Genomic DNA, 23,141 nt, shown 5'->3' with positions numbered 1-23,141 from the left:
GTAACTTGGCGGAAGCACCTTATGCTTGAGTTACAGCCTTGAGTCTGTTTGGATACATCTCTACCAACTTTGTACACCTAGAGGGAGGAATATTTGCCAAATCCTCCTTACCGAATTGTTCAAACTCAGTCAAACTGCAGTGACTGTTGTTGGATTGCCCTCTTCAAGTAATTCCAAAGATTTTCAATGGAATTAAGTCGGGGCTCTGACTAGGCCACTCAAAGACATTCATCTTCCTGTCCTTCAGCCACTGTACGGTTGCTTTGGCGGTGTGCTTTGGGTCATTCTCATGTTGAAAGGTGAACCATCTTTCTATTTGCAACTTCCTGGTTGAGGGCTGCAGGTTTTTTTCAAGAATTTGCCTGTATTTTGCACCATCCATGATCCCAAGTGAACAAGTCCCCAAGTCACAGCCGAAGAGAAACACTCCCACAACAGGATGCTGCCACAACCATGCTTTACTGTAGGAATGGTGTTCTTTGGATGGTAAGATGTATTGGGTTTTCCCCAGACGTACCCTTTTGCATTCCAGTAAAAAAAACAAATTTGTTCTCATCTAACCACAGCACCTTCTGCCACTTGGCCTCAGAATCTTTAAGGTGCTTTTTAGCAAAACATAAACGAGACTTGATGTGGCTTTTTTTAAGGAGTGGCTTTTTTCTCGCCACCCCCCCATACAGGCCAGATTTGTGGAGCGCTTGTGATATTGTCACATGCATACAATGACCATTCTTTGCAATAAAGGGCGGAGCAGTGGCACTGAGGCTAAGGATCTGCGCCTGTGGCTGGAAGGTTGCAGGTTCAAATCCCGTGGCCGGAAGAGGAATCCTACCGCGTTGGGCGCCTGAGCAAGGCCCTTAACTCCAACTGCTCCAGGGCTGCTCTCTCCTTATCTGTGTGTCTCATTGAAAGCAAGCTGGGGTATGCGAAAAGACAAATTCCTAATGCAAGAAATTGTATAGGGTTAATAAAGTGATCTTATCTTATTTTAAAGGGCTGTAGCTCTTTCAAAGTTGATATCGGCCTCTTGGTAGTCTCTCTGATCAGTCTCCTTCTTCCTCAGTCATCAGGTTTGGAGGGACGGCCTGATCTAGGCAAGGTCTGGGTGGTGCCATACCCCTTCCACTTCTTAATGATGGTCGTCACTGTGCTCCATGGGATACTTAAAGCATTTGAAATCTTTTTATACCCAGTTCTCAACTTGTTGTTTTCCACAACTCAAAGTTCTTTTGAAAGCAAATAAAGTATTTTATTGTTGTAACATTAAATAATTCTCAGAATGTTTTAGAATTTTATTTTCACTTGTCTAATGTGGGTTACTGTGTATAAATAAAAATGGAACAAGCCTAATTTAATTTGTTTTTACTTTCAGAGTGTCATACAACAAAAGGTACAAATTTTGAAAGGGGGTGGGATATACCCACTGTTTATCCCAGGATTATTAAAAAAACAGTGAGAACATTTACAGCCATTTCTTTACTGGTCACCAAATACTGAGGAAATTCCAGGGTTACTGTGTAAATTCCATTACTTAAGATCTTAACAAAAACATATAAAAATATGGTTTATTTAAAAAATCTCACAAACTAGACATGTATAGGGATTATAATATTGACTCTGTTTTTCAAGAAGGATTTGTTAGCAATTTATGCTTTAGCTTAAAATTGTGGGAATCAGGAAGGATTCACAATTTACTTTTGTATTGGACACGGAAATTAACAATTAATGTGTAAAGCACCCGGATATGGTAATGTAGGTGATAGAGTTCAGTAATATTTGGTGCTGAGTCACCGTGCTTCTTCATGCATATGAAGACGAAAATAAAGGCATTAACAGCAAATCAGTTTTAGTTGATGAAGACTTCTCTTGCCAGAGCTGACAAAAAAAAACAACTCAGATCTCAATTCCACTGACAGCTTGTGGGCATATGACAAAGTTCAGTCCCACACACCGTTAATCGCATCACTACCTCAAGTCCTTGAAAGAATGATACAACCAAGCTATCCTATGGAATATATGCTAATACCTATTCAAACTGCTGCTCACAGAGCTCCAACGTGCCATTCCATGGTGGTTTTTAACGTTCGGGTCAGTGACTATACCATGGGTAGCATAGAAATAGTGAACTGTGGGAAAATAGTTAAGGGTTGGAGCAGATTCTTTAAACTAGTTAAGCCAGTTTTTGACAGCCTGCTGGAAATTAACAGGCTACTTAATGAATTTTCAAGACCTTTGCAATCATCACAAAAGAGGTAAATTATGCTTTGCTATTTTTCTACGCTTTTCTATGCCAGGCAGAATGCTAAAAGTGGGCATTTGGTTCATTAGGCTATATGCTATTAGATCACATCTGAAAATCTGCATACAGTTCTGGACTCTAAAATCACAAAAAGCTTTAGGGAACATCTAGAGCAGTACAACAGTCTCATTTTATAGAAGTTTCAATAAATGGAACAGATGGCTAAGACATGCTGTGGAGGACGAATTGGGGATCTTTTACAGCTAAGTGTAAAAGTATGATATAATCGCTCAACATATAGGAAAAGCAATGACTGGCTTAACTTTTCTCATTTACTGTATATTGTGAAGAACATTCTAGCTATGTGGCTAAATTGCTTCTAAAGCCTTGGGCCATACCATCAGAAACCATTCTAGGTAGGGCTGAAAAATAAGTATTTCCATCATAGCTCTCTAGTTTTACATACTAAACCAAACAAAATGCAGCATACACCTATTAAGAAGTAATTTCACTACATATGTGAATTGTACTGTACATGACTTGTCCTCATACACAGTGCAGAAATAATGTTTGGGCAGAATGCTGTGTAACATATCTCACCTTTCCCTAGATCATTATTTAGAGCCCATAGTGTTGCAATGCAACATAAGAAAACTCCAACAAATACCTTTAGGTAGCAGTTTGGTCTTTGTATCATTCATTCTCCAGCACAGTTCCTTCCTCTGCATCTTATACCTGTGCAATATAGAGATTCATTTAATTTCAAAAGACCATTAACTGCAAGCTAATAATTAAAAAAGTTATTATTTCATCCCTTGTAAGAATTATGAACATACATAACTCAAAGCATGCCATAAATACCAGTTTTATTCAGCAACTTCACTATAAACTAGACATGACTAATATTCACAATTTAAAATTAAAGTAATTTTCAAGTAATAATTTTATTAATATAACCCTAATAACGTAATATTGTAACTGGTTATGATGTTGATAAAAAAAATGTAATTACCTTTAAAGCAGCAATAAGCCTCAGCCACCTGTAGGAATTGTAAACAGGATTGTACGTCATTCTATAAAATATTAATATTTCATAGCCAAGATGTTGGTTAATAAAACTAACACTGACCTCTGTCAATACTCGTATTTAAAGATGTGAAATATCATATGAGAACTGAAATTCAAGAACTGAGATTAAAAGGGAAAATGCAGGTCAATTATAAACTTTAATGACCAAGGCTTTCTACCAAACAAATCAATAAAATAACACAAATGGAGTTTATTCCAGAATATCCAGCAGTACAAGTTTGTTAAGCCACAATAAAGTTTCCTGTTTTACAGGTAGGACCTTCTACCAACGCCAACATGAATATTTAAGTTGCAATGATGTACTTTATTTAGGATCCTGGGATCTAGTGGCACTGGATCAACCAACATAAAGACATTACCTGTTATTTTGTAAAAGCCAATGAAACACTGCTTCTGTGAAGGCAAACTTTAGAATCAGAGGTGTAAAAACAAGAAAGCATCCTTTTCCATGACATTATTAACTGGCTCTGACCTTTCAGGTTGGTTCAATGCCCTTGTTCTGAAAACAAAGTGGTCTTGTACCACTCACATATGGCAACTTTACTTCTTTATAAGATGTGGCAAATCAGACATTACTCTTTGGCCTATTAAAAGAAAAAGTCCTGCAGGTGTGAAACACTGAGCAATTAAATCAGCTTTCTTGGATTTCATGCTGCTACATGTTTTTTTTTTTAATAAAAAGCTTCAAAGATAATTGCATGGACACAAAAAAATTATTTTCCCTAAATGTTTACAATAATATGTAAGCTGCAATATCCCTTTTTGTCACAGGCTAAACATTAGGTTTCATATAGATCTGATTTCTCTTAGTGAATACATTTCAATTGCAGAAATTCCAGTAAATATGACTTTTGCATTTTTAGAGATGTTTAAACATCTTTTACCAATCCCTGCAAAAAAATATCTGCCACACATCTTCACAAAGTGTCTTAAGACAACAGGCTTGATTTAATTTGACTACACCACTTTTCATATTCTGTATTTGTGGCAACCATTCTATACAGACTGTACTAGAGGACTTATAATAGATTAAAATCACATACTATCACAGAAAAGCAAACATTTATTCTGAAAGTTATCCATATAAAGTTTGCTTTTCTTTGTGTGGGTCAAGTTCAGTCCTATTATTAATGTTCTGTTTTCTTAAAGATGTATTTCACTTGACACATTTGAAGCTTCATGGAGATCATCACTAAAGATCTTATTGCCAATGTTTCCTTATTAAGATGAGATGAGACAAGACTAATAATAATAATAATAATTGCTTACACTTATATAGCGCTTTTCTGGACACTCCACTCAAAGCGTTTTACAGGTAATGGGGACTCCCTTTCACCACCACCAATGTGCAGCATCCACCTGGATGATGCGACGGCAGCCATGATGAATGCAAAACTGCAGGAACCACATTTTCATAAAAGAACATTCTGCCTTCATGAGGGGAATGTGAAAAATGCACTCTTATTTTAGCATTAGTTGTGTTTCCTGTGGTGACAGAACCAGTACAATACTTGTACCCTGTCCCGGGCCTTAACAGGATCTGGCCTCATAGCCTAAAAGTAAAAAATAAGTGACTACACCTCAATGTGTTCATCACTTGTTTTATCATTCAGGGCATCCCTGTACTCAAAGAAGACATACTGTAACAAGTAAATCTAGGCCATTTTGAAAGGTGTGCTTCCCAAGGTCCTACAATGTGTGTATTTGGTCATACTGTATTTTAACCCTATCTATTTCTTTTGACAGCTGTAAGTGAAAGAATATTTACAGAATATTCAGGCTGTTATAATAACATGGCTGGTCCTTAGATTTGTTTTGCTCTGTAAATATGCTTTACTCACATAATGTGCAAAACCTAACATCCACATTAGATGCAAGTTTTTAAACAACTTTGGCAAGTTTGGGCAAGTATTCTGTGTTTTTCTTAATCCGTGTTTAAGTAAATACAAATCTTCCTGGGCAATGTTTTTCTTAAATATAGTTTTATTACTTTGAGAATGACTGGGAGAAGAAAAATGAATCAGTGGTCTATATACAGTCGGTTCACTGGTATTTAGTCAGGGCTACTCTAAAAAGATAAAGCCTAAGGTGAAGTCAGTCCAAGAAAAGGGATACTGCAACTTAATGACCTTCAAACTAAACCTAAGACAAGACATTTTGTCTCTGGATTCCATTTGTGTCCTTCTTCTTTTCATTCATACAATATCACTTTGTTTCAACTTGAAAGTTCTCTGGCACCGTCTACAGATGGCTGGTTGTTATCTCCCTCCTCACAATGTCCTTTGGTTCTGTTGTTTCTTGTTCTGTTTTGTCTGAAATCCCAGCTCTTCATTGTCAAGGGAGGAGGCACATTTAAAAATACTGCCATTTTCCAAGGACTGTGTCTTTGATTGCATCTACATACTGTGCAGGAACCCAGTAAACCCAATAGTAAGATGCTTCTGTGGGACCAAGCTGAAATGCCTGAAATAAACAAACACATTATATTAAAAAGGATAAAAAGTCATAAAACTTTGAAAATTAAAATTAACAACTCCATTAAATATTCTTGTTCGTATGCTTTAATATCCTCAGGTCATTAGTTTACTTCAGTATGCTCTAAGGTACATTTTTTGTGATGAAGAAATATAAAAATGTCCAGGTCCTCAAGAATGCATTCATTCTCATGGCTAGCTCTGGAGTCACGAAGAGGATATTGAGAATAGCATTTACAGTACATTGCTGTCCAGTAACAAGATCCCTCTACATATAGACAACAGCTGTTTGATGTTTCATTATTCTTCTGTGTGACTAGAGAAGCATTTCATACTGTAGAAGAAAGTAGAGATGCTGCCAGGAGAAATTTACCGCAAACTTTCTAGATTTAAATATTTTGCTTGTTTTTGTTTTGAATACCCACCCATCTATTTTCTGCAAGGTCACACTGGCATTAGGAGCTTTCCCTGACAAGCAACGAGTGGAAGTCAGGACATACCACGGATATGATGCTAGTCCATCACAAGGCAAACACAGACAAGCACACACTCACACCAGGGCTAATTATACAGACGCCAATTAATCTACCTCTTTGGACTGTGGAAGGCATGCAAACACTGGGAGAAAACACAAACTGCATTCAGATAGCACCCCAGGCATCGAATGTAGGGCCCCAGTACTGTGAGGGAGCAATGCTTACCACCACAACACCGTGCTGCTCAGATTTTGAACTTTATTTCTTAAAAACATACCAAAACAGAATCTTTAAAAAAGTCACAGTAAGGTATTGACAGGGACTTGACGGTTCAGAGAACCGTCGAAAATAGCTCAATTTGCATATAACCAAGTCCACGGTTGCATAATGTACCACAGTATATATATATAGTATGCAGGGTTAAAAGACATAAGTAATCCTGCCTTATATGATAATAATAAAAAAGATGGTAATTAAATTGCTAATTCTTTGGCTTGAAGTTATTTAATATAACACAGATCAACTAAAAGAAACAACTGTAATCATAAATTTATAAAAATCAGTTAAAAATAACTGGTTAGGATGTGGGCCGGAATGGCAGCGTAATACAGATCACCTCCCTACAATTTTGTAATAAATCCTGAAAAATATGTTTTTTTTACATTATGTTTGAAAAGTAATAACTATGGCTGAAGGGGCTGTCAGGAGAAGCAGGAGATAACTACCGACCGCGGAAAATATCGAAACTGCAACTTCTGACCGCAGTCGGAGCAGCTCAGCGAGTTCTGAACAAGATGGTGCGGATGCCAGTCTTCAGAAAATATTACAGGAATCTAAAGACTTCAGACGGGACAATAAACAGCAGCTTACAGATATTAAACAGGAGCTGAGCAAGGTTAATAAGAGACTGGATAAGGCAGAGGGATGGGAAGAAGTGGAAAAAAAAGAAGTGGAAACAAGGGTCTTAACAACAAAAACTGTGATAAAGAATATCCTGCAACAACAAAATACTTCAGGAAACGAAATTAACAGACCAGGAAGGAAGATCAAGCAGAGAAAACATTCGGATTTACAGAATCCTCGAAGAATCTGCGGGACGTTGCATGGTCACCTTCCTTGAAAATCTGCTGAGGGGGGGAACTTGATTTACCGAAGGATGTGGAACTGAGAACTGAAAGGGCGCATAGAGCGTTAGTGCCTGAAACCTAGAGGCCTTGACGCCAACCCTGAAAGTGCAAAAAATAAAATTTCAGACTTAATTTCCAACGAGGCTACGAGTGTTCTATGAAGACGTTACCTGTCTATACGATTCAGCAGTAGAAGCCAAAATGGACATGGCAGAGTGGGGACTTAAAGTTCAAGTTATACCGCCAGCGCCTATATTGGAAGAAGCAACTGAGCAACTGTTTACTTGGCAGAAGGCTGGCAGACGGGGTGGCCCTGGGAAAGACCAGTCCTTGAAACAGCAATATAAGGAGAAACTACAGAGTTTCAGGCGGAGATCCCTCTTGTAAGATTGAAGTAAATGGATACAGTGTTAAAATTCGGTCAGGATTTAATTGTTAAGTTGTTTTTTTTATTTATATTTTGAATAAGTTTCCTGCAAATTAAGAGAATTTGTAAATGTCGGGATAGCTGGTAATTACGACTAAAGTGACTTATTTATTTTTTTATTTCTCTGGTTACACTCTTTTTTCTTTTGGATAAGTTTAGGAAAATTTGGATGTGCCATCACGCCACCTGCTTAAGGGCCCTCCTCCAGAAGAGAAGGAGGATTTCCCTAACAGACTTTCCTTTTTTTTAAAAAAAAAAGAGAAGCCCATACAGGGTTCGTTTTAAAAGAACCCCAGTTAGAAGAAGTACTGTGAGTGAGACGGAGATGTATACAGTTTTGTTTAAGATTGTTTGGTTAATGTTTTTGTTTATTGTGTTTTTTGTTTGTGAGGCATTATTAGAGAAAACTGATGGGAAGAGGATGTTTAACAAAATGAAACATATGTCTTTTGGGAAAAAGTTTGAAAGTTCTACCATTTACATAAAATATGTCCAAGCAAGACCTTAAAATAGCTACATTTAATGTTAATGGAGTACTTAACCCTATTAAGAGAAGTAAGATTTTCTCTAAAATGAAGAAAGAATGGGCTTAAATTGTTATTTTTTTATGTATTAAATCTATTTCTCCTCATATAAATCTGGACATAGGAGAGGTGTGGCTATACTGATCTCAAAAGGTTTGATTTGAGTTGCTTACAGAAGTTAAAGACAAGGAGGGGAGATATGCATTAGTATTGGGAAAAATGGAAGGGAAATTACTAACGTTACTTAATGTATACCAACCTGGTAGTGATTTTAATTTTTATAAAAAATGTTAGTCTTGATGGCTAATACACAAGGGATACTGATTTGTGGAGGTGACTGGAATGTGTGTCTTAACCCCAGGCTTGATTCTACAAATATATCTTCTCAGAAGGCTGAGTCATTGCATAAAAAGATTAATGTACTGATGGGGGAAATGGGAATAAGAGATCTTTGGAGAGATTTCTATCCAAGTAGGCGAGATTAAACTGACTATTCCTTCCCTCTTTCAGTATATAGGATAGGATTCAACATTGCAATATTGGTAGAATATTTTTCAGACCACGCTCCTATGTCATTGTCCATACGATTAAGTAATAATTGTGGAAATACAACATGGAGGATGAACTCCAGTCTTTTAAACGATCCACAATGTAAAGCACAGATAAAACAAGAAATAAAAATATTTTTGGAGGAGAATGATAATGGGGAAGTATGACCAGAGATGATATGGGACACATTAAGTGCAGTTGTAAGGGGGAAAATTATTGCTCTGAGCAGTCATAAGAAGAAGGTAAAGCAACTACAATTATCTAATCTGAATATAAAGTTAAAAGAGTTGGAGAAAAAACATCAAGAAAAACAGGATTCAAAAAAACATGCAAAAAATAAAGATTAGAAACAAAATAGATGTCTCAGGAAATTTTTTTTAAATTATATTTACGGGACAAAAATATTACGAGTCAGGGTCAAAAACACTAAAGCTGTTGGCAAGAAAATTAAAAAACCAACAGACCGATTATACAATATATAAAATAAGGGACCAGAACTGTAATAGTGTATTATATAAATGGGAAGAAATCCAAAACACTTTTAGAAATGACAAATTTACAGAAAACTATATACACAACCCCATTCAAAAAGTGAAGAAAAGATGGATGCTTTTTGGAATCTCTTGGTTTACCAACTCTTACGGAAGATCAAAATAATATTAAAAAAGCAACGATAACACCAGAAGAATTGAATTAAATGATTATGAGCCTCAGAGCTAATAAATCACCTGATACTGATGGTTTTAATTCAGAATAGTATAAAACCTTCCAAGCAGAATTAATACCAAATCTTCTTTCTGCTTGTAACTCAGCATTAATTGATGGGAAAATGCCCCCATCATGGAGAGAGGCTATCATCTCAGTTATCCCTAAAGAGGAGAAAGATAGATTAGATTGTGGATCATTCAGACCAATCTCACTCCTTAATGTGGATTATAGAATTTATACAGCAATACTGGCTAAACAAATTGAAAAGATTCTCCCTCATTTGATACACTGTGATCAAACAGGGTTTAGTCAAGATAGACAAACCCATGATAACATTCGACGCACATTGCATATCATGAACCATATTCAACAATATAATTTAGAAGCTTATTTGATGAGCCTAGATGCTGAGAAAGCTTTTGACTCTGTTAGTTGGAAATACCTCTATAGGATCTTAGGTAGGTTTGGTTTTTGTGAAAATATTATCAAAGGTATTCCAACCTTATATGATAGACCAATGGCACAAATTAAAATAAATGGTTATTTATCTGCTAGTATAACTTTAGAACGAGAGACTAGACAAGGCTCCCCTTTGTCTCCATTGCTTTTTGCTCTACATATAGAGCCACTAGCCCAGTGGATACAGCAAAATAGCAAACTAAAAGGTAAACTAAAAGGAATGAACACAAGATAGCACTGTACGCAAATGATGTTTTGTTATATCCGGAGGATCCCACTAGTTCATTTCTAGTACTAATGAAACTCTTAGATAGCTTTGGCTTGCTAGCAGGCTATAAGTTAAATGTTCAAAAAACCCAAATTCCTAACCTTTAATTACAACCCTTCTAATTTTTTAAAAAGCAAATACCACCTTAAGTGGGACCAAAGTTCACTGAGATATCTAGGAGTCTATTTACCAAAAGATATTTCTACATTAGAAACAATTAATTATGGACCCCTTATAACTAAAACTAAAGAAGATATACTGAAATGGAACCTAATCCCTTTTATGAGTTTTAGTTCTAGAATTTAATCTGTAAAAATGAATCTACTGCCTTGATTACTCTTCCTATATATAAGCTCTCCCCGTAAAAGTCTCTGCAAAACAATTTTCAGAATGGGATAATATGACTTCTAGGTGTATTTGGCAGGGAGAAAAACTAGAATTAGATTCAAAACATTGCAGCTTTCAAAAGATAAAGGGGGTTTGGCTTTACCACATTTGAAAGATTATTATTATGCATCTCAAATTAAACCTCTCATTAATTCTTGTAATCCAGAATGTCAAGCTAGGTGGAAAGATATTGAATTATCCCTTGTAAACAGCCCCCCAATTCAGGCATTATTAGGTAATAGGAATTTAGACAAAATTACTCAAAAAATATTCAGTCCATGAATAAGGTTTCAACTAAGGACATGGAATACGATTACAAAAGAGTAGCATTTAGGTGAAGCGATAAGGATACTCAGATGGTGCGCCTATGATACAGAGTTTAAACCAAATAAAGTGGATAATAGATTTAAAATTTGAATCACAAATGGAATAACTGCATTTTGTAATATAATAATAATAATTATAATAATTGCTTAGACTTATATAGCGCTTTTCTGGACAATCCACTCAAAGCGCTTTACAGGTAATGGGGACTCCCCTCCACCACCACCAATGTGCAGCACCCACCTGGATGATGCGACGGCAGCCATAGTGCGCCAGAACACACACCACACATCAGCTATCAGTGGGAAGGAGAGCAGAGTAATGAAGCCAATTCATAGAGTGGGATTATTAGGAGGCCATGATTGATATGGGCCAATGGGAAATTTGGCCAGGATGCCGGGGTTACACCCCTACTCTTTTCGAGAAACACCCTGGCATTTTTAATGACCACAGAGAGTCAGGACCTCGGTTTTACGTCTCATCCGAAGGACGGCGCCTGTTTACAGTATTGTGTCCCCATCACTGTACTGGGGCATTAGGACCCACATAGACCACAGGGTGAGTGCCCCCTGCTGGCCCCACTAACACCTCTTCCAGCAGCAACCTTAGTTTTTCCCAGGAGGACTCCTATCCAGGTACTGACCAGGCTCACACCTGCTGAGCTTCAGTGGGCTGCCAGTTGTGAATTGCAGGGTGATATGGCTGCTAATAATGGATATGAATCAGTCTTCAAATGCACCACTATTTTAAAGGGGAGATTATAAGGGGAGATTTAGATATTGTTAATGATGGGGTAGTGAAAGTAGTTACAGATGCCAACAAATCAGAATTAAGTAAAGGTATTATATCTAGATTATATAATGTTTTTATGGAACAGAAATTATATTCTACAGAGTATATAAAAAATAAATAGGTGAAAGAAAGTGAAGTTGGAATATCGAATGAAGAGTGGCTTAAAATTTGTGAAATTCAATAGAGATTTATGGAGAGTTTTGCTGGAAAAACATTGTTTGATTTTTCATTATTCTGAGTCAGAAGGCACACCATACTGGGGACTTTCAATGCTGGAGACAGTGCGGAAACCAAAGTGATCATTGGTATATATTCGGGAACTGCCCTAAAATGAGGCTTTTCTGGAAGGGGTTACATGAGGCCCTGGAAACTGTATTTGAAAGGAATGTACCCTTTACAGTTGACGCTTTATATTTTGGCAAACTGGATTTTGATTGGAGGGGAACTGACAAATATTTGTTTGGAATCCTTATCAGTATGGAAGAAAGTTATAACAAGAAAGTGGCTTCTCCCAGATTTACCAACAATGAATGATTGGATTGAATTAATAAAGGAAATATATATAATGGAAAAAATAACATTTTCACTAAAATTACAAATGAAAAAATGTGTCAAATATTGGTCTAGATGGGTTCAGTACATTAAACCTTTAAGGTCAGAGTTTGTTGAGATACAAAATAACTGAATGTTAATAAGGTACATTTATATACTGTAGTCTCCTCCCTTTTCATATTCAGAAATGTATACATCTTCCTCATTTTGAATGTATATAGTATTGTTAAAAGTGATATAATTGTAAAATACTAGGGGAACAAACAGGAATAGACAATTTGTGCTTGTGATGTATAGTCGAATGTGTACTGTAAAAGTAAGGCTGAATAATGATGGTTTATATGTAAAATGGTTTTGTTTTGTTCTCTAAAATATTTATTTTTTAAATCAATTAAAATAAATAACCTGAATCCCTCCTCTGTGCACTTGATTTCTCCGCCTCCATGATTAGCACACCCCACTGTAATGAGACATACTACAAAACTGTCAGAGAGACTGTAAAGTCATCTCCAGCCTGTCAGTTCCCTCAACGCCAACACAAAATCTGGAGTTTTTGTTACAATATAAAAGCAATGCTGGATGCTGGGTAGTGGGTACTTGAGCAGGAAGCAGGGAGAGGGTCACTCATTAGTTAGATTCGTCTCACAATCCTAAACAGTTATTTGAAAGCTGCAGTTAACAATCTCCAGCTTGCTTTCATCCTGCTCTGCTCTTGTTCTATACAAGACCCCCTCAGTCAGACTGAATCAGAAAAAAGCTAATTTGCTATTGTTAAATTTGCAGATTTCGAGACCCTACTCTATATACAAAAAAAGACATCGGACTACAGCAAACAAGTTTTGCACAAGCAAAATGTAATTTAGTTGTACTTCTTTCCACCAGAAAATATTCTGCACATAAATGAGATTTAATGTGATTTAAAGGTATCAGTCTTCAACCAACTCTGTAAAAAAACATGTTTTTGGCTGTAGTTACTTAGAAACAACACAATGCATAAAGATTGACATTAACATGAAAATCATTCGTGACAAAGTCCTACTAGTCAGTCTAAAAAAAAAAATCACATGCCACAAACATGTCTAAGGAGTTATCGGGTATACTCTGAAATCAGGTAAATCAGAGAGGGAAGAGAGCTGTTGGCATGGTGTTGTGTATATTTGTGGTGCCAGTTTAAAATTGATTACCTTGTGTGCACATTTTTAGAGGAATGCAGAAAATTAAAAATTAATATGACCAAGTATATTTATTTTTTAATGATTATTCTACCATAAGTATATAATTTGTAAAGAAAACCATTTTGTCAGAAAAGCTTTAAATTAATTCAGGACTCCCAGCATTCACATTCTCTTTACAAATTTGTTCAAAAGTAAGGACAACTTTAAAACCCAATTTATTTAACAGACAGTCTAGTTCTCAAACAGGTTTAAGACTTAAGAATTTAACTTGAAATATCAGAAAAAAGCAATATACGATCATCAGCATTAAGTGAAATTTGATGTCTGCCTGTGGGGGAGTGCTGATTGGTAAAGGCCAGGGGGAAATGTACCCAGGACTCTTGCAAGGGTTTAAAGAGAGTCAGGACCTCAGTTTTCTGTTTCATCCAAGGAATGGAGCCTTTTCGTGTAATTGTATTGGTTTGTGCAGGGTTACCACATAGGCTTATATACCATTAGACCTCAGTATATAAGTTTAGGTACCTTGAAATTTCTGTGACTGCGACATGTCTTATGGTTGTAATATCTTATTGTTCCACAGCTTGTGACAAAACCATGTCTGCAGTACTTTTTTTTATTAAAACCTTTAACTATTTCAGAAATAGTACTGGTAATTATTGGCAGCAATTAATTTTAATAAAAATGTATTCTTAAAACAAATTAGACTGAAAGGGTTAAATATATAATCTCTAATTGAATTAAACTATTAAATCCACTTAAACAGTGTAGATGAGGGGGAGAAGACAGGCTAAAGAAGGATTTTTCTTTTCTTTCTTGAGACAACTGAGACATGGATTGCACATGTGAGGGAGAATGGACAAGAAAGAAATATTTAAGTGTCTTTGAAAAAAATATGATAGTAGGTACCAGGTGCACTGCTTTGAGTGTGTCAATAACTGCACTGCTGCTGGGTTTTTCTACGCTAAACAGTGTCCTGTGTGTATCTGGAATGGCCCACCACCCAAAATCCAGCCAATGGCAGGTCAGTGGTGGAAAACAGCTCATTTGATGAGCATATCAGCAGACGGTCTGATGATGCACAGGATATCTGAATATCATTGCCAATCAGGTGCATCCCTTCATGGCAGCAGTGTATCCATCTGCGAATGGATTGTTTCAGCAGGATAATGTCCTGTGCACTAACGCAAAGATTGTTCTATGAACATGCAATGGCCTGCCCAGTCACCAGATCGCAAACCAACTGAACATCTGAGGGACAGGATGGAACAAGCTATTCAGAGTAGAGATCCACTACCAGCCAACTCAACACCACTGTGGAAGTCTTGGTGGAACCTTGTGGAATATTTTCGACACCTTTTGAGTCAATGCCCCGACAAATTGAGACTGAGGGCAAAAGGGGGTACAACACAATATTAGGATGACGTCCCTTATGTTTTGTACTCTCTCTGTAATAGTAATATATGTTTGAGAGGTGACAGTAGCTACTCTCTCGGTACCTTGAAAGTTTAGTGTAAAAGTTCTTCAGAAAAATTGTATCTATTTTCGGGTCCTTGGAATTCAATCACTGATGGACCCACAACTTAAACTACACTGAAATAATTAATAATAATCATAATAATTGCTTACACTTATATAGCGCTTTTTTTTCTGCATACTCCACTCAAAGCGCTTTACAGGTAATGGGGACTCCCCTCCACCACTACCAATGTGCAGCATCCACCTGGATGATGCGACAGCAGCCATAGTGTGCCAGAAAGCTCACCACACATCACAATGGGGATTATTAGGAGGCCATGATAGGTAAGGGCCAATGGGAAACACCCCTACTCTTTTCGAGAAACACCCTGGGATTTTTAATGACCACAGAGTCAGGACCTCGGTTTTATGTCTCATCCGAAGGACGGCACCTTTTTATAGTATAGTGTCCCCATCACTATACTGAGGCATTAGGACCAAAATAGACTGCAGGGTGAGCTCCCCCAGCTGGCCCCACCAACTCCTGGGAAAAACTAAGGTTGCTGCTGGAAGAGGAGGTCTTCCATCCAGGTACTGACCAGGCTCACACCTGCTTAGCTTCAGTGGGTTGCCAGTTGTGAGTTGCAGGGTGACATGGCTGCTGGAGATACAGTAGTATTGTGGTTTTCCTTAATTCGAAATCACAGATGCAACATATGGTATTGTTTAAGCACTTCCTATCCTTATGACACTAAATTTCTCTTGGAAAAGCACCCAAGAATAGTTCCATTACTTACATCATGCTTATCAGCTAATCCAGAGTTAATATGCTTGAATAAAAAGCTTTGGGAGTTGTAGGATTTCAATTACAGAATCACAAACAATGTTGATTTACTGGCTGAAAGGGAGACTTTATGAACAATTGTCAATGGTTAAACTTTTTTTTTTAAAGGTTGTAAACAATTACTTTTCTTATTATCTCACCAATTTAGAATTGCTACCCGTTCGCACAGCAGTATGATAAGAAGGGAAGCAGCAAATCACTAAGCAATTCAAGCCCCTACAATCCCAGTTACCAAAAGCACACCAAAACAAGCGAAATTAATATGAGCAAGTACATGGACACAGTCAATGGAACACTGTAGATTTAAACTGACACCTTGACACATTCCTCAAGTGACCCATCTGTTTTATGGGGCTTTCCTTTGCTCTTAATGTGCTTAATTTCATTGAGCCTACTGTACTCATTTAAATGAGAAATACAATATAAAAAATAAAAAGGCTCTCTGGATTTAAAACTGAGTGATAAAATCAATTTCAGAACTTTAGGTTTTAGTCAACAAAAGTGATAGGTCAACAAAATAAAACACTTACCATCATGTGATAGTCTTCATGCCCTTCAATAGGTTCAGTAATCACATTCTTGATTGAGCCCATTGGGATCTTCTCTGTTCTCTCTGTGGGAAAATTAAAAGTAGTTTACAAAGCCTGTAATATTCCAGGTCATGTTATGCATGCAATTCACAAAGCAGTCCCATATTAGTCTCACACAAAGGAGATGACAAAGGATCTTAATTAAATCAAATATTTGAAGTATTAAATCACTCCAGAAGTCTACTTCAGAATCAGCTGGACAATGATACAGAAAAGGCATTAGAAATTAGGAAGAACTGCATTTAGAAATTAAAATAAGGGGTATTTCTTAACAGAAAGGGGCTTTTGGTGAAGAATTGGATTCTTTGAAATTTTTCAAGAGGTGTGTGGATTGAATTTCTGGGTCAATAAATGACTAATCACATAATAACAGAAAGAAGAAAAATGAACTCTCATCTGTAAGCCTTCCAACATGCTTCAACTCTAAATCACACAGTAAATCTCAGACATTATTCAGAAGGTATTTATATTTGTTGCGAGTTCCCCACAAGAACATATTAACATTGGATTTAAACCCTCTTGCACTACACTTGCAACAGAAAAGCCTACAGCAGCAACATTTAAAATTTAGATATTATTATACATCAACTTAAAAATATCAAAGACAAGAAAATCACCTGCAGTCCACTACCTCACCAAAACCACTGCATCACAAACAGGGAACACTAACTCAGTTGCCTGTTTGTAGCAGCAGTACATCTGAAGCAGATTTGATGTATTATCTCTAATGTTTGAAAATACCATAAAAACAACACTGCTGAAATTCAGAAGAAACAATACAGTGCCTTGCGAAAGTATTCGGCCCCCTTGAACTTTTCAACCTTTTGCCACATTTCAGGCTTCAAACATAAAGATATAATTTTTTTATTTTATGTGAAGAATCACCAACAAGTGGAACACAATTGTGAAGTGGAACGAAATCTATTGGATTTTTGAAACTTTTTTAACTAATAAAAAAATGAAAAGTGGGGCGTGCAAAATTATTCGGCCCCTTTACTTTCAGTGCAGCAAACTCACTCCAGAAGTTCAGCGAGGATCTCTGAATGATCCAATGTTGTCCTAAATGACTGATGGTGATAAATAGAATCCACCTGTGTGTAATCAAGTCTCTGTATAAATGCACCTGCTCTGTGATAGTCTCAAGGTTCTGTTGAAAGCGCAGAGAGCATCATGAAGACCAAGGAACACACCAGGCAGGTCCGTAATACTGTTGTGGAGAAGTTTAAAGCCGGATTTGGATACAAAAAGATTTCCCAAGCTTCAAACATCCCAAGGAGCACTGTGCAAGCGATCATCTTGAAATGGAAGGAGTATCAGACCACTGCAAATCTACCAAGACCTGGCCGTCCCTCTAAACTTTCAGCTCAGACAAGGAGAAGACTGATCAGAGATGCAGCCAAGAGGCCCATGATCACTCTGGATGAACTGCAGAGAACTACAGCTGAGGTGGGAGAGTCTGTCAATAGGACAACAATCAGTCTTACACTGCACAAATCTGGCCTTTATGGAAGAGTGGCAAGAAGAAAGCCATTTCTCAAAGATATCCATAAAAAGTCTCGTCTAAAGTTTGCCACAAGCCACCTGGGAGACACCCCAAACATGTGGAAGAAGGTGCTCTGGTCAGATGAAACCAAAATCGAACATTTTGGCCACAATGCAAAACGATATGTTTGGCGTAAAAGCAACACAGCTCATCACCCTCAACACACCATCCCCACTGTCAAACATGGTGGTGGCAGCATCATGGTTTGGGCCTGCTTTTCTTCAGCAGGGACAGGGAAGATGGTTAAAATTGAGGGGAAGATGGATGCAGTCAAATACAGGACCATTCTGGATGAAAACCTGTTGGAGTCTGCAAAAGACCTGAAACTGGGACGGAGATTTATCTTCCAACAAGACAATGATCCCAAACATACAGCAAAATCTACAAAGGAATGGTTCACAAATAAACGTATCCAGGTGTTTGAATGGCCAAGTCAAAGTCCAGACCTGAATCCAATCGAGAATCTGTGGAAAGAGCTGAAAACTGCTGTTCACAAACGCTCTCCATCCAACCTCACTGAGCTCGAGCTGTTTTGCAAGGAAGAATGGGCAAGAATTTCAGTCTCTCGATGTGCAAAACTGATAGAGACATACCCCAAGCGACTTGCAGCTGTAATCGCAGCAAAAGGTGGCTCTACAAAGTATTAACGCAAGGGGGCCGAATAATTTTGCACGCCCCACTTTTCATTTTTTTATTAGTTAAAAAAGTTTCAAAAATCCAATAGATTTCGTTCCACTTCACAATTGTGTCCCACTTGTTGGTGATTCTTCACATAAAATAAAAAAATTATATCTTTATGTTTGAAGCCTGAAATGTGGCAAAAGGTTGAAAAGTTCAAGGGGGCCGAATACTTTCGCAAGGCACCGTATTAGTTATTTCTGCAAACTACCACTAAAGCTTGCCCAGCCTCCAACATTAAAAAAACTGCATTTTAGATCATTTTACCTGTTACCACAAGTGCTCAAAAGAATGCCATTCCAGTAAGATACAAACAGGATGTCATCTTACGTTACTTTCAAATCCAGCTCAAGGAAAGTAATCAACGCTCTTTTAAGATGCACTTGGCAGAAAACAGAATTTATGCCTTTATAAGTTTGTCTGATGATCATTCTAATATTACAAAAAAAAGTATTTTCAAGGTAAAACTGAGGACTCTTGCTGGGCAATGAAGCTCAGCCATACAAGATGTTCTCACCCTTGGTTCCAATCCAGAGCTGGTCTTGTTCAAGTTTAAACGTGAGCCTCACTTTTCCACCTGATTTGTTGTACATTCCAGATAAAGGCACTGTTGGCAAGCGCTCCTGTGGAACAGACCAGGAATCAGCAGCTGTTCATCAATTATGAATGTAAAGTAACTGCAACACTAATGCAGCTTCTCTCACCACGGAACAGAATAAGAGCCAGTTTTCTGTAACACTTCTAAACATCTGATATAAAGAGTGCTGATCTATTGCTCTTTTGCAAAGTACAAAAATAATCCTTACACAAAACATCAAATCTAACATGCCTTTATTCTGTATATCTACTTTCCAGAGCGAGAAATCTCCTTAAATTAAAATTACATTTCAATTAAATTAAAATGAAGCTGAAAACCAGCTCTAGTACTGAGATAGATATTTTAAAATCAGTAAACTTCTCCCTTACAAACATACAAAAAAAGCCAAAACAATTTTACTATAGATATGGAGTTTACATAGCTCACGATGCACTCCAAATCTTTTCAACTTACCTTTGCTCCTTTTATGGATGGCATTATATCCTCCGGTTTCCCTTTGTCCAGCACTTTTCTGTGTTGCTGAAAGAATGGCAGGTGTTAATCTTTCCCTAATCAAAGGTATGTAGCAAAACATAACATACAGTTGTGTTACATTACATTGGGGACAGTTATTTAAAGTTGTGTAATTTACCACCACACCCCTCAACTGAAGTAAGTGGTTAAAAAATGGGTGAATAATCATTTATCGTACATCTGATTGTTCTCCGCCATAAATCCTATATAGAACCATTACCTGTTCCATTACTTGATGTGAACACAATCTTACCACTTTATAATATGGCCTATAAATATAATCGAGCACTGCTATTCTCTGAAAAATACTGTACCTTGATTTGTTTGGAGTAACAATATTGTGCTTTGTGAAACCATGGGAAACGGACTGGATCACACTGCAGTTTATTTTTATGTTTTACAATCTGCTGGTTCTTGTCAATAAGCTTGTATCTGATACTTCAAGCATGGAACTTTGAGGAAGTTTGCACTGCAAGATGTGATAGTTGTAATAATATTTCAGTACCTTCATGCTAAGAATGAGCAGGTTACAGTGTGAGCAATCTGAGATCCAGATTTGGTTTAACCCACCTAATTAGGGATGAACTCTGCCATTAGATGGACTGAGCAAAAGGCTGATGATGTGGGGAGGGATGCAAAACAATTAACATTCGGAAAGGGTTTTCATAACCTATACTTATACATAGTTTGGCAGTGGTTAGAGTTTGTCTACAGATCTTTCACTACTAAAAAGTTCAAGATCAAGGCCTACCAGATCAGACAGCACCTTGAGATCGTATGATAGTGCTTTAACTTATGCGTCTTGTATTTTGCATTGTTTTCTTCACTTACTGAACACCGTGCATTTAAAGACTATACTATTCTCCATATCCACATCTTTGTATACTATTCTACTCCAATTTGTGCATCATGCAATGTTTTAGTAGTACTGTACATCAACTTATTTTGTATTTATGATGTTCTACATTGCTTTAATGCTTGAATAAAGACATCAAGTATTTTCATTACTATCAGTACACATGCAGCTTGAAAAGCCTGAAATGGACCAAACAGCTGTGCAAAAAAAACTAAATTGTACTATTTTTCCACCCAATAAGGTTCAGCCCCTTACGTAATGAGATGCTGTTTAATAAAAACTCACCTTTTGCCGACACAAAGGTTCCTTTTTATTTTCCTCTGCTTTTACATCTTGCTGAATGACTTCCTTAGGTGTATTCACTGCTAAAACATCATTTATGGTAGATCCTACTACCATTATTTTTGCACCATTTGTTACTTTAATTTCACGCAGGGTCTTGTCTTCTGGCAGCAGTCCTTTATACATCACTTTTTGCATAGCAGGGGGAAGACCTACAGAGACAAACAAACACCATTTAAAAAAAAGGTGTACTGAACTTCATGCACTAACTTGGGATTCTTAACTCAAATCACTATTAGACAAAATAATTCATAAACACACATTAAAAAGGAAGCTCCTTGAACAATCTGAAGCTGACAGACTGCAATATTACAGTACAACCAAACAGCTGCAACCAATCAGAAAAACAAAAAAAAAGTTTTGAAGGGTAAGTCACTGGAGAGGAGACTGGTAATAACTGAGGGTGATAAATTATCAAGCAGATGTAAATGTGTATCTTTTAACCTTCATCTTTACTCTTTAATCTTTAATTTAAATATTTAATGTGAAAAGAAATGCAGCATACAGTAACAGCCTCAAAAATTCACCCCGCAGTTGTTGTCAAAATAACATCTTTGACCATAAACCTATACTACAGGACTTTTTGTAGAGGAATGCTTACCTGTAAGCGAGTGAATTCTCTCTTTTAGACTGGCTCCAGTGCCATCGAGGGGAATTTTTAAATCGTACTTGTTCTTGTTCCAGATAATTTTCAACTCTACCATTTCTTTCCCATCATCGTTGTCGCTCCCGTTGCTGACGGCAGAGACCTGAGCTGTGGAGTTTTCCCCATATGATTGCGATGCTTGTTCAGCGGCCTCGGCATCCCCGTCACCGGCTTTTCCGTACGGCACCGGCTCCTTCTTGGGACTGGCACCAGTTTGCATCATACTTTCACCCCCTTTAACGCAAAGAGAAACATGAGCATTTAACTAAGAACAGAGCTGCACTGCATTGCTGCTTCCGCAGTTAAACTTGAACTTAAGCAGTACTGCAGACTCATTCACAAGGATTTTAAAACACTAGTTTACTCGCTCCATGTATGTAACGTGTTGATACTGATATGCACTGATACTCCTCCCTGTCAGTTATACGTAAAACGTAAAACTACATATTATATACGCCTTTTCACTCACAACTTCGGAGAAAAATTCGTCTTTTCTGCGAGGCGTCGCTTTTTGCGTGTCCTCCATCACCTGGACAGTATTGCCAAGCGTAAACTTTTACACAAAGTTAGAATTAAAAAACAACATATCAAAACCAGCCCAATATTGGACGCATGTAACTGCCTGCCCCTTTAAGAAAATAAGTCATACTGCATTGAAATTACAAACTTATTTACTGTATGACTGAATGTATAACTCTTGGTTAACCTAAAGAAACTGCAGTTTCATTAACACCGCCAGCCTGGCTTTGGGCTACGATGACTAACAAGGGTATTTTTGTATCACTTGCATTTAGCAATGACAGCTGCACCCTGTTCAAATCAATCTCATGATTTTCAAACAAAACATTCCAACATGACACCAACAGGACATGACAAACTGTCCAACCTACATATTTTCACCTCGAAAGATATAGAGAGAGACCGTGGTTTCTTTTTTTCTTTTTTGTTTTTTAATGAAAAACTTACATAACCCCCTTCTGCTCTGTAACGTAAGCGACCACAGAGTGTTACATCGCCTCCAAAATTATCATGATAAACGATTGGCTGGCTACACACCCATCAGGTTAATCGGTATAAGTTATACAACGTTACGCGTATGTCAAATAAAAGCAGGAAACCGCTATGGTTGTTGTAACGGTATAAAAATCCATATTCTCTCTGTACCCACCATCCTGCGACGCCATGATGATTGTGTACAATAACGCGGCGAGCCTGCTGGGAAACCTGCGTGCCTCTCCAGCTCGAGCTGACGGGCTTCCGTAGCAACCCGGCGCTGCTTTTAAAAGTTCAGAAATCACTCACTGTTCTTCAGTGTATTTACAACAACAAAGCATTCGTCTCGAAAACAACGATTAAGAGTATTGCGTTTGATTTTGTTCGATATGTGCATGTTGCTGTAACAATAATTTAATAAAGGAGAGAAGCACATTATAAAAAAGGCTTTATGAAGTCGATGACGATGCAGTTCTATACATTTTTTAATCAACGCAATGCTTTCAAGATGTA

General features: G+C 37.3%; 1 protein-coding gene across 2 annotated transcripts; it reads right to left on the bottom strand.

Moving 5' to 3' along the window:
- Positions 1-3,494: 3,494 nt before the first annotated feature.
- ubfd1 (ubiquitin family domain containing 1) lies at positions 3,495-22,903 on the bottom strand. Of its 2 annotated transcripts, none has more exons than XM_015360001.2 (7): positions 22,804-22,903; positions 21,591-21,869; positions 20,933-21,141; positions 19,732-19,797; positions 19,198-19,303; positions 16,400-16,482; positions 3,495-5,791 (listed from the first exon to the last, which is right to left on the bottom strand). In XM_015360001.2, exons 1-7 carry the CDS (start codon positions 22,817-22,819, stop codon positions 5,681-5,683), a joined length of 870 nt encoding a protein of 289 aa, XP_015215487.2. In that variant the 5' UTR covers positions 22,820-22,903; the 3' UTR covers positions 3,495-5,680. The 2 variants fall into 2 exon arrangements, with proteins under 2 accessions (XP_015215487.2, XP_069037059.1); XM_069180958.1 differs by lacking the exon at positions 22,804-22,903 and adding an exon at positions 22,105-22,123.
- Between the last annotated feature and the right edge of the window lie 238 nt (positions 22,904-23,141).

The sequence above is a fragment of the Lepisosteus oculatus genome, chromosome 19 (assembly GCF_040954835.1).
Source record: "Lepisosteus oculatus isolate fLepOcu1 chromosome 19, fLepOcu1.hap2, whole genome shotgun sequence".
Classification (NCBI taxonomy): domain Eukaryota; kingdom Metazoa; phylum Chordata; class Actinopteri; order Semionotiformes; family Lepisosteidae; genus Lepisosteus; species Lepisosteus oculatus.
The sequence above is the reverse complement of the archived record's forward strand: the minus strand, read 5'-3'. Positions and strand labels throughout refer to the sequence as shown.

What these genes read in the sequence shown, in the direction of transcription:
- ubfd1 (XM_015360001.2), bottom strand. An exon ending in AACCTTTGTGTCGGCAAAAG is followed by an intron (nt 19,798 to 20,932) that starts GTGAGTTTTTAT and finishes CCATTCTTTCAG; the next exon opens with CAACACAGAAAAGTGCTGGA. An exon ending in ATGAAGACTATCACATGATG is followed by an intron (nt 5,792 to 16,399) that starts GTAAGTGTTTTA and finishes TGTTTATTTCAG; the next exon opens with GCATTTCAGCTTGGTCCCAC.